This window comes from Coregonus clupeaformis, chromosome 7 (assembly GCF_020615455.1).
Source record: "Coregonus clupeaformis isolate EN_2021a chromosome 7, ASM2061545v1, whole genome shotgun sequence".
Lineage (NCBI taxonomy): Eukaryota > Metazoa > Chordata > Actinopteri > Salmoniformes > Salmonidae > Coregonus > Coregonus clupeaformis.
Genome location: NC_059198.1, coordinates 63,261,418 through 63,273,519, shown reverse-complemented (window position 1 = coordinate 63,273,519; position 12,102 = coordinate 63,261,418). Strand labels below are relative to the sequence as shown.

Below are 12,102 nucleotides of genomic sequence, written 5' to 3'. Positions count from 1 at the left end.
ATAACAGATCCCTTCATAACCACAGTATCTCTACTACACATAACAGATCCCTTCATAACCACAGCATCTCTACTACAGATAACATATCCCTTCATAACCACAGTATTTCTACTACAGATAACAGATCCCTTCATAACTACAGTATCTCTACTACTTATACCAGATCCCTTCATAACCACAGCATCTCCACTACAGACAACAGATCCCTTCATAACCACAGTATCTCTACTACAGATAACAGATCCCTTCATAACCACAGCATCTCCACTACAGATAACAGATCCCTTCATAACCACAGTATCTCTACTACAGATAACATATCCCTTCATAACTACAGCATCTCCACTACAGATAACAGATCCCTTCATAACCACATCATATCTACTACAGATAACAGATCCCTTCATAATCACAGCATCTCCACTACAGATAACAAATCCCTTCATAACCACAGCATCTCTACTACAGATAACAGATCCCTTCATAACCACAGTATCTCTACTACAGATAACAGATCCTTTCATAATCACAGCATCTCCACTACAGATATCAAATCCCTTCATAACCACAGCATCTCTACTACAGATAACATATCCCTTCATAACCACAGTATCTCTACTACAGATAACAGATCCTTTCATAATCACAGCATCTCCACTACAGATAACAGATCCCTTCATAACTACAGCATATCTACTACAGATAACAGATCCCTTCATAACCACAGCATCTCTACTACAGACAACAGATCCCTTCATAACCAAAGTATCTCTACTACAGATAACAGATCCCTTCATAACCACAGCATCTCCACTACAGATAACAGATCCCTTCATAACCACAGCATCTCTACTACAGACAACAGATCCCTTCATAACCAAAGTATCTCTACTACAGATAACAGATCCCTTCATAACTACAGCATCTCCACTACAGATAACAGATCCCTTCATAACCACATCATCTCAACTACAGATAACAGATCCCTTCATAACCACAGTATCTCTACTATATATAACAGATCCCTTCATAACCATAGCATCTCCACTACAGATAACAGATCCCTTCATAACCACATCATCTCCACTACAGATAACATATCCCTTCATAACCACATCATCTCAACTACAGATAACAGATCCCTTCATAACCACAGTATCTCTACTATATATAACAGATCCCTTCATAACCATAGCATCTCCACTACAGATAACAGATCCCTTCATAACCACATCATCTCCACTACAGATAACATATCCCTTCATAACCACAGCATCTCTACTACAGATTACAGATCCCTTCATAACCACAGCATCTCTACTACAGATAACAGATCCCCTCATAACCACACTATCTCTACTACAGATAACAGATCCCATCATAACCACAGTATCTCTACTATAGATAACAGATCCCCTCATAACCACAGTATCTCTACTACAGATAACAGATCCCTTCATAACCACAGTATCTCTACTACACATAACAGATCCCTTCATAACCACAGCATCTCTACTACAGATAACATATCCCTTCATAACCACAGTATTTCTACTACAGATTACAGATCCCTTCATAAATGGGGGGGCAATCAATTCACATATGGTGTTCAGGGCACAGCTGGGGGCTGAGGTGGTTCTGTAGCAAGCGGCAACAGTGAGAGACTTATTTCTGGAAAGGTGGATTTTTAGAAGTAGAAGCTCCAACTGTTTGGGCACAGACCTGGATAGTATGATAGAGCTCTGCAGGCTATCTCTACAGTAGATTGCAACTCCACCCCTTTAGGCAGTTCTATCTAGACGGAAAATGTTATAGTTGGGGATGGAAATTTCAGAATTTTTGTTGGCCTTCCTAAGCCAGGATTCAGACACTGCTAGAAAATCAGGGTTGGCGGAGTGTGCTAACGCAGTGAATAACTCAAACTTAGGAAGGAGACTTCTGATATTAACATGCAAGAAACCAAGGCTTTTACGGTTACAGAAGTCAACAAATGATAGCGCCTGGGGAGTAGGAGTGATACTGGGGGCTGCAGGGCCTGGGTTAGCCTCTACATCACCAGAGGAACAGAGGATGACTAGAATAAGGATACGGCTAAAGGCTTTAAGAACTGGTCTTCTAGTGCATTGAGTACAGAGAATAAAGGGGGCAGATTTCCGGGCGTTGTAGAAAAGATTCTGTAACAATACACTGTAGCCTGCTGGTCTCCCTGGTACAAAATAATGTTGAGAAAAACACTGCCTTGAGCACAACTCACCCTGAGCACTGTTCACTGCTCTCTTCATCGTTCAGTATTCAGGATATGGACAAGAGACTACAAGCTCTGCTGGCGGCATGTGAAAAACTACCAACTGACAACTTCAACAATTTCAGGTCAGTACCCATCTCTGCCTCCCTCTCTACAATCTACATATACCTACTGCCAGTAGGTATTAACCCTCCAGTGAGGATCTGTTTTATCTGTTTGGGTTGTTGCCAGGCTGAAGTTTCCTCTAAGTTTAGATCTAGGATCAGATTCCCCACCCCCACTCCTAACCTTAACCATTAGTGGGGGAATTGTAAAAGTGATCCATGGTTAGCGTCTAGGGTCTTCAACCTACTACATAGTCAACATGTTGTTTATGAGATGAATCAGTAGGTTTCTAGTGTAGATTATGTTTTATCTGGGTGTTATAGTTCTGGGTCTGTGATGATATGTTTACACAGGCAGACCAATTCTGATCTTTTATCACTAATTGGTATTTTGACCAATCAGATCAGCTCTGAAAAATATCTGATGTGAAAAAATGTGATGTGATTGGTCAAAAGACCAATTATTGGAAAAAAGATCAGAATGGAGCTGACTGTGTAGACGCAGCCTGTGTCTTGGACCTCCTATCAGGGTTAGAGTCCCTGTGTTCGCTAAAATATTGTTAACCAACAGAGACCATCAGGGAATGTGTGTGTGTGTGTGTGTGTGTGTGTGTGTGTGTGTGTGTGTGTGTGTGTTTGTGTGTGTGTGCGTGTGCGTGTGCGTGTGATTTCACAGTATAGTTCGAAAGCTGAACAAATAGGCCCTAGTGTTGAGTCATGCTGATTTGAACATATCAAGTTGTCTTCCTTCTGGGGAGTTTTCCCTGGCCACTGCTGCTGCTTGGTCTTTATGGTTCCAGGTCTGGTTACTGTGCTGCTGCTTGGTCTTTATGGTTTCAGGTCTGGTTACTGTGATGCTGCTTGGTCTTTATGGTTCCAGGTCTGGTTACTGTGATGCTACTTAGTCTTTATGGTTCCAGGTCTGGTTACTGTGATGCTGCTTGGTCTTTATGGTTCCAGGTCTGGTTACTGTGATGCTGCTTGGTCTTTATGGTTCCAGGTCTGGATACTGTGATGCTGCTTGGTCTTTATGGTTCCAGGTCTGGTTACTGTGATGCTGCTTGGTCTTTATGGTTCCAGGTCTTGTTACTGTGATGCTGCTTGGTCTTTATGGTTCCAGGTCTGGATACTGTGATGCTGCTTGGTATTTATGGTTCCAGGTCTGGTTACTGTGATGCTGCTTGGTCTTTATGGTTCCAGGTCTGGTTACTGTGATGCTGCTTGGTCTTTAGGGTTCCAGGTCTGGTTACTGTGCTGCTGCTTGGTCTTTATGGTTCCAGGTCTGGATACTGTGATGCTGCTTGGTCTTTATGGTTCCAGGTCTGGATACTGTGATGCTGCTTGGTCTTTAGGGTTCCAGGTCTGGTTACTGTGCTGCTGCTTGGTCTTTATGGTTCCAGGTCTGGATACTGTGATGCTGCTTGGTCTTTATGGTTCCAGGTCTGGTTACTGTGATGCTGCTTGGTCTTTAGGGTTCCAGGTCTGGTTACTGTGATGCTGCTTGGTCTTTATGGTTCCAGGTCTGGTTACTGTGATGCTGCTTGGTCTTTATGGTTCCAGGTCTGGATACTGTAAAGCATATGGTAATAAATGTTGATTGAGTGATTGATAGACTGATTAATTGAGTGATTGATAGACTGATTGATTGTGTGATTGACAGACTGATTGATTGAGTGATTGATTGAGTGATTGATTGACAGACTGATTGATTGTGTGTGTATTTCTCCTCTTCCTATCAGATACTTAATTAAGTTCCTAGCCAAGCTAGGAGAGTATCAGGACTCCAACAAGATGACTCCTGGTAACATGGCTATAGTTCTGGGTCCCAACCTGCTATGGACGCACTCCAACGAGAGTGGGTACGTGTCCTGTCCTCCGTTCTCTCTCTCTCTCTCTCCTCAAAATACGCGGCTTTATCAGTAAACATTTTAGTCATCTTTTGACAGTCTGCGGAGGGTATTTTGAAATACTTTAGATGCATGTGGTTCACTTTACCCGGTACAATACTCCTATCGAATAGTCCCAAAAGGGCAAACTACCAAGTTAAATCAGGTGCACCTCAAATTGTCTTAGTGATGTGTTTCCTGTCTGACTGAGTGTTTGGTGTCTCCAGGAACATGACCGAGATGATGACCACAGTATCTCTTCAGATAGTGGGGATCATAGAACCCATCATACAGCACGCTGACTGGTTCTTCCCTGGAGGTGAAACACACATACCTTTAAACACACACACACACACACACACACACACACACACACACACACACACACACACACACACACACACACACACACACACACACACACACATACACGCACACATAACTGCAAACACACACACACACACACACACACACCACAACACACACTTTCATTAGGATCATGAACTAATTGATTCCTCTCTCCTCCCCTCCTATAGAGATTGAGTTTAATCTGACAGGCTGCTACGGCAGTCCCATCCACGCCAACCACAACTCTAACTACAGCTCCATGCCTTCGCCAGACATGGACCAATCGGAACGCAAGCTGTCGCACGACCAAGGCAGACGCCCACTCAGCGTTGCCACTGACAACATGATGCTGGAATTCTACAAGAAGGATGGGTAGGCTGCTGCTGAGTGCAAGCTGCTCTATCCATCCTCCCTCGTTCTTTCATTCTCTCTCTCTCTCTGTTTCTCTGTCTTCTCTCTCTCTCTGTTTCTCCCTCTCTCTCTCTCTTTGTTTCTCTCTGTAACTCTCTCTCTCTCTCTTCCGCTCTCTCTCTCACTCTCTCTCTTCTCTCTCTCTCTCTCTCTCTCTCTCTCTCTCTCTCTCTCTCTCTCTCTCTCTCTCTCTCTCTCTCTCTCTTCTCTTCCTCTCTCTCTCTTTTCTCTCTCTCTTCCTCTCTCTTCTCTCTCTCTCTCTTCTTCTCTTCGTCTCTCTCTCTCTCTCTCTCTCTCTCTCTCTCTCTCTCTCTCTCTCTCTCTCTCTCTCTCTCTCTCTCTCTCTCTCTCTCTCTCTCTCTCTCTTCCTCTCTCTCTCTCTTCCTCTCTTTCTCTCTCTCTGTTCTCATGCAGCATCAAAACCCACATGATGCCACCCACTCCTTCTCTTCTCTCTGTTGGTCTTATAAAGTATTGAGCCAGAAGCTTGAGGAACAGATTGCTAGTTTGTTAAAGACACATGACTCAGGCAGAGTATTTACATAATGCAGTAGATCTTTAAAGGTTTAATGAAGCATCTATGAAAAGGAAATACATTCTACAAAAGGAGTTATAAGGTCTATGATCATCTATGAAGGTCTTATGAAGGGTTTATGAAGGCTTCTTAAAGGGCAATTCTCCAGCACCAAACCAGTGTCTACATATGTGAAAACAGTGTGTCTCTATGATCTGTGGTTAAAAAGATGACAAGACAGGCACTACAACAAGGCTTCTTTGTGTCATCACAGGGTAGGGTTAAAGTAAAAATACAGTGATGTTCTTGCTCCCCACGTCACCGCGAATCTCAAAGTGTTTGAAAATCTTTTTTTTAAACTTTTTTAAAACTTTTGATGATGTCAACTTAGAAATGAGCCGTTTTCAAATACAGTGTATGTTGACACTGGTTTTGTGTTGGAGATAATGAACATGAGGTTGAAAAGTGGTGGATTGCCCTTTAAGTGGTTGTTCATCTACATTGCTCTGATTTAGAGCTCTCAGTAGAACACAGAAGGAGGGTAGATATCTGCCCTGTCAAATATCCTCTCATCCAAATAGCTGCCAGCTTTACCAGTCCTCATCTAGAGGGGAGGGATACCCTGGGAATGCAAACACACCTTATTTAAATAGTCCACACACATCTTTTTTAAATAGTCCCGGCCCGGTGAATGGCACCATCGCCGTCTCTATGGCAACACGGCAGCAGTGATAGAGGCTGCTTCTAGTTGCTTCTTCGCATTCTCCTGAGATCTACACACACACACACAAACGCACTCACACCATGCACACACACACACCATGAACGCACACACACACACACAAACTCACACCATGCACGCACACACACACCCACGCCTGGCCTATCCTTCTCAGTCTGGGACGTCACCTGCCCTCCCTGACTCACCAGGTGGAAAATCACTGGCAGGCATGCCAAGATCCTCCCTCACAGAAATAGTCTCGGAAAACCAGACCTTGGAGCAACGTTGGAGCAATGGCACCAGGTCTGGGCAGAATGTCAGATTCTCTCTGACGTTTAGAAAGGGGAAAATAGACAGACGACTCTCCCAACGAATCACAAGTTTGGGTAGGCGGAGCTTAAAATGTGGGCGGGAGTTGTGCTAATGTTTAGCTAGGGCAACAAGTGGATACAGCAGTGACGTCACCGCTGACCCGCTTCTATTTACTATTCGACATCTCTGATGGCGGAACTTCTACAGACGTGTAAACCGGAACATTGGAACATTGAGGGAGGCAACCCGTCTGTCCAGAGAGACCAGAGAGACTATCACAGAGACTATCACTAGATTTACTCTTTCACATTGAAATATCGTTTTCTCACCACACACTTAAACCCCAAACAGTTTTCCCATGTGAGACACTGGTAGAAAAGATAGTTGTTATCCATTTAGGATAATGACCAGTTTTGTAACTGTGGCGTATCAAAGGCAGGCTATTGTTACTGTGCTGGACTGAGGAGAGCTGTGAGGATGTCTTTGTCTTTGCGTGTGAGTCCATTCCAGAGAACTTAGCTTGGCTTAATTACTGTATTAACTAACGAGGCACTCATTTCCTCTTGGTAGGACAGTGCAGGCTACTCATTTGGTCGGGCATGTCCCAATACTTCTGAAACCCTCTCTACCCTGTCACTGTGGATCTCATCCCCCCGAATACAGACAACACTGTAGCCCTGTAACTCAGGGGACTATGTAGCTCCCTAACCCTCTATGTAGCTCCCTAACACTCTATGTAGCTCCCTAACCCTCTATGTAGCTCCCTAACCCTCTATGTAGCTCCCTAACCCTCTATGTAGCTCCCTAACCCTCTATGTAGCTCCCTAGCCCTCTATGTAGCCCCCTAACCCTCTATGTAGCTCCCTATCTCTCTATGTAGCTCCCTAACCCTCTATGTAGCTCCCTAACCCTCTATGTAGCTCCCTAACCCTCTATGTAGCTCCCTAACCCTTTATGTAGCCCCCTAACCCTCTATGTAGCTCCCTAACCCTCTATGTAGCTCCCTAACCCTCTATGTAGCTCCCTAACCCTCTATGTAGCTGCCTAACCCTCTATGTAGCTCCCTAGCCATCTATGTAGCGCCCTAACCCTCTATGTAGCTCCCTAACCCTTTATGTAGCCCCCTAACCCTCTATGTAGCTCCCTAACCCTCTATGTAGCTCCCTAACCCTGTATGTAGCTCCCTAACCCTCTATGTAGCTCCCTTGCCCTCTCCACTAGCCTCTGTGTATGAATAGAAAGTGAGCGGAATGTGTCTCTTACGTGCCTCTCGTCTCTTTGCCCCGTCAAAGCAGCATAAGGAAAATACAAAGGTACTGTATGGTTCCTCCTCTAGTCCTGACCTCCTCCTCTGGTCCCGACCTCCTCCTCTAGTCCTGACCTCCTCCTCTAGTCCTGACCTCCTCCTCTAGTCCTGACATCCTCCTCTAGTCCTGACCTCCTCCTCTAGTCCCCTGACCTCCTCCTCTACACCTGACCTCGTCCTCTAGTCCTGACCTCCTTCTCTAGTCCTGACCTCCTCCTCTAGTCCCCTGACCTCCTTCTGTAGTCCCCTGACCTCCTCTTCTAGTCCTGACCTCCTCCTCTAGTCCCCTGACCTGCTCCTCTAGTCCTGACCTCATCCTCTAGTCCCCTACCCTCCTTCTGTAGTCCCCTGACCTCCCTCTCTAGTCCTGACCTCCTCCTATAGTCTTGACCTCCTCCTCTAGTCCTGACCTCCTCCTCTAGTCTTGAACTCCTCCTCTAGTCCCCTGACCTCCTCCTATAGTCTTGACCTCCTCCTCTAGTCCTGACCTCCTCCTCTAGTCCTGACCTCCTACTCAAGTCATGACCTCCTCCTCTATTCCTGACCTCCTCCTCTAGTCCCCTGACCTGCTCCTCTAGTCCTGACCTCATCCTCTAGTCCCCTGACCTCCTCTTCTAGTCCCCTGACCTCCTCTAGTCTTGACCTCCTCCTCTAGTCCTGACCTCCTCCTCTAGTCCTGACCTCCTCCTCTAGTCCTGACCTCCTCCTCTAGTCCTGACATCCTCTTCTAGTCCTGACCTCCTACTCTAGTCCCCTGACCTCCTTCTGTAGTCCCCTGACCCCCTCTTCTAGTCCTGACCTCCTCCTCTAGTCCCCTGACCTGCTCCTCTAGTCCTGATCTCATCCTCTAGTCCCCTGACCTCCTTCTGTAGTCCCCTGACCTCCCTCTCTAGTCCTGACCTCCTCCTATAGTCTTGACCTCCTCCTCTAGTCCTGACCTCCTCCCCTAGTCTTGAACTCCTCCTCTAGTCCCCTGACCTCCTTCTGTAGTCCCCTGACCTCCCTCTCTAGTCCTGACCTCCTCCTATAGTCTTGACCTCCTCCTCTAGTCCTGACCTCCTTCTGTAGTCCCCTGACCTCCTCCTCTAGTCCTGACCTCCTACTCTAGTCCCCTGACCTCCTTCTGTAGTCCCCTGACCTCCTCTTCTAGTCCTGACCTCCTCCTCTAGTCCTGACCTCCTCCTCTAGTCCTGATCTCATCCTCTAGTCCCCTGACCTCCTTCTGTAGTCCCCTGACCTCCCTCTCTAGTCCTGACCTCCTCCTATAGTCTTGACCTCCTTCTCTAGTCCTGACCTCCTCCCCTAGTCTTGAACTCCTCCTCTAGTCCCCTGACCTCCTCCTCTAGTCTTGACCTCCTCCTCTAGTCCTGACCTCCTCCTCTAGTCCTGACCTCCTCCTCTAGTCCTGACCTCCTCCTCTAGTCATGACCTCCTCTTCTATTCCTGACCTCCTCCTCTAGTCCCCTGACCTGCTCCTCTAGTCCTGACCTCATCCTCTAGTCCCCTGACCTCCTCTTCTAGTCCCCTGACCTCCTCTAGTCTTGACCTCCTCCTCTAGTCCTGACCTCCTCCTCTAGTCCTGACCTCCTCCTCTAGTCATGACCTCCTCTTTTATTCCTGACCTCCTCCTCTAGTCCTGACCTCCTCCTCTAGTCCTGACCTCCTCCTCTAGTCCCCTGACCTCCTTCTGTAGTCCCCTGACCCTCCTCTTCTAGTCCTGACCTCCTCCTCTAGTCCCCTGACCTGCTCCTCTAGTCCTGATCTCATAATCTAGTCCCCTGACCTCCTTCTGTAGTCCCCTGACCTCCCTCTCTAGTCCTGACATCCTCCTATAGTCTTGACCTCCTCCTCTAGTCCTTACCTCCTCCTCTAGTCTTGAACTCCTCCTCTAGTCCCCTGACCTCCTCCTCTAGTCTTGACCTCCTCCTCTAGTCCTGACCTCCTCCTCTAGTCCTGACCTCCTACTCTAGTCATGACCTCCTTTTCTATTCCTGACCTCCTCCTCTAGTCCCCTGACCTGCTCCTCTAGTCCTGACCTCATCCTCTAGTCCCCTGACCTCCTCTTCTAGTCCCCTGACCTCCTCTAGTCATGACCTCCTCCTCTAGTCCCCTGACCTCCTCCACTAGTCCCCTGACCTCCTCCTCTAGTCCCCTGACCTCCTCCTCAAGTACCCTGAACTCCTCATCTAGTCCTGACCTCCTCCTCTAGTCCTGACCTCCTCCTCCAGTCCCATGACCTCCTCCTCCAGTCCCCTGACCTCCTCCTCTAGTCCTGACCTCCTCTAGTCCTGACCTCCTCCAGTCCCCTGACCTCCTCCTCCAGTCCCCTGACCTCCTCCTCCAGTTTCCTGACCTCCTCCTCTAGTCCTGACTTCCTCCAGTCCCCTGACCTCCTCTTCTAGTCCCATGACGTCCTCCTCTAGTCCTAACCTCCTCCAGTGTCTGACCTCCTCCTCCAGTCCCCTGACCTCTTTCTCTAGTCCCCTGACCTCCTCCAGTCCCCTGACCTCCTCTTCTAGTCCCCTGACGTCCTCCTCTCACCTCTCTTTTTCTCTCCATTTCTCTACAGTTTGTTTAGTTTTTCAATCGTCTCGTCTGACTGTCTCTTGTTTTATGTGTCTCTGTCTCTCCCAGTATGGGTGTCCGGGTGATGGACACGTCCTGGGTGTCTCGTAAGGGTTCGTCCACCCTGGCCCGTAAGGCCTCGTCCACCCCTCCCAGCGTCCAGGGTCCTGGCTCCCCTGCTGACCACTCCCTCATCCTGGAGCAGCCTGGAGAGCTGACCCAGTCCCCCTCACCCCCTCCTCCACCTGGGGAAAGGGACCGGATCGGGTAAGTCCCCACCACCACCACCACCACCATGGAGGATTCCTCCTCTCCACCTTCCTCCCCTCTTCATCATTGTCACCATCATCATCATCATCTTCACCAGCTCTCCATGTCTTGAAGTTTGTGCGGTTGTTGTTGTTGTTGTCGTTTAACTTGTGCTGTTATGTGTCTCACAGACTTCTTTATCTCGTCTCTGCTCATCTCTAACATGATTTGGGGTTCTTTCCTGTTTGCCTATTTCTCCTCATCCTCTATCCCTCCACTTCACCGTTGTTGTTTAGTCTGTTAGCTTTATGTCACTGTGGGAGATTATAAAGAGGGCCTAGCTAACGTTCCTTCAGTTTCTAGAGGGTACACTATGGTTTATAGCCCACGTCAAGTTTTCATTAACACTTTATTTGAAGTACATACGAATACGTTTTCTTTACTTAAATGTCACATCATATAATTTCACTCCACAAGTCTCTGAGAGCATGTCATTATTCAAACTGATCCCAGTGACGTGGTATGGCTTGAGTTCAACCTGATCCCAGTGATGTGGCGTGGCTTGAGTTCAACCTGATCCCTGTGACGTGGCGTGGCTTGAGTTGACCTCTGTTGCCATGGTTACTTTTTTTTCTGCTGACACACACTGAGTGACTTTGACCGTTTTGATTTCTACTCTCATCTTAAACCGCACCAGTTATTAATATAATCCATCCCAGTTAATATCACATTAAAGTGGCAATCTGAGGTTGATACATCAATTTTGTTATTGTTTGAACCCCAGATTGCCCCTTTAATAATGGCTGCATCCATGTGAAATGTTGCTCCTGTGTTGCAGAAAGGCTGTTTATAAGATACAGTGAGGGAAAAAAGTATTTGATCCCCTGCTGATTTTGTACGTTTGCCCACTGACAAAGAAATGATCAGTCTATAATTTTAATGGTAGGTTTATTTGAACAGTGAGAGACAGAATAGCAACAAAAAAATCCAGAAAAATGCATGTCAAAAATGTTATAAATTGATTTGCATTTTAATGAGGGAAATAAGTATTTGACCCCCTCAGGCTCCCAGGTGTCTTTTATACAGGTAACGAGCTGAGATTAAGAGCACACTCTTAAAGGGAGTGCTCCTAATCTCAGCTTGTTACCTGTGTAAAAGACACCTGTCCACAGAAGAAATCAATCAATCAGATTCCAAACTCTCCACCATGGCCAAGACCAAAGAGCTCTCCAAGGATGTCAGGGACAAGATTGTAGACCTACACAAGGCTGGAATGGGCTACAAGACCATCGCCAAGCAGCTTGGTGAGAAGGTGACAACAGTTGGTGCGATTATTCGCAAATGGAAGAAACACAAAATAACTGTCAATCTCCCTCGGCCTGGGGCTCCATGCAAGATCTCACCTCATGGAGTTGCAATGATCATGAGAACGGTGAGGAAT

The 12,102-nt window shown here is 46.9% G+C and overlaps 1 protein-coding gene across 5 annotated transcripts in view; it reads left to right on the top strand.

Annotated features, from left to right (window-relative positions):
- The window catches only part of LOC121555367 (rho GTPase-activating protein 44-like), a 124,410-nt gene that overhangs the window by 96,440 nt on the left and 15,868 nt on the right, over window positions 1-12,102 (top strand). For 3 of the 5 annotated variants that reach the window (XR_006661204.1, XM_045221469.1, XM_045221472.1), the window contains exons 13-18: window positions 2,290-2,370; window positions 4,089-4,208; window positions 4,463-4,554; window positions 4,772-4,955; window positions 7,834-7,854; window positions 10,482-10,679. Coding sequence is in view for 4 of the 5 variants with exons in the window: in XM_045221469.1 (XP_045077404.1) it covers window positions 2,290-2,370; window positions 4,089-4,208; window positions 4,463-4,554; window positions 4,772-4,955; window positions 7,834-7,854; window positions 10,482-10,679 (696 nt within the window). In the remaining variant the exon portion in view is untranslated. The remainder of the gene's footprint in view (window positions 1-2,289; window positions 2,371-4,088; window positions 4,209-4,462; window positions 4,555-4,771; window positions 4,956-7,833; window positions 7,855-10,481; window positions 10,680-12,102) is intronic. The other 2 variants (XM_045221470.1, XM_045221471.1) reach the window with 2 other exon arrangements.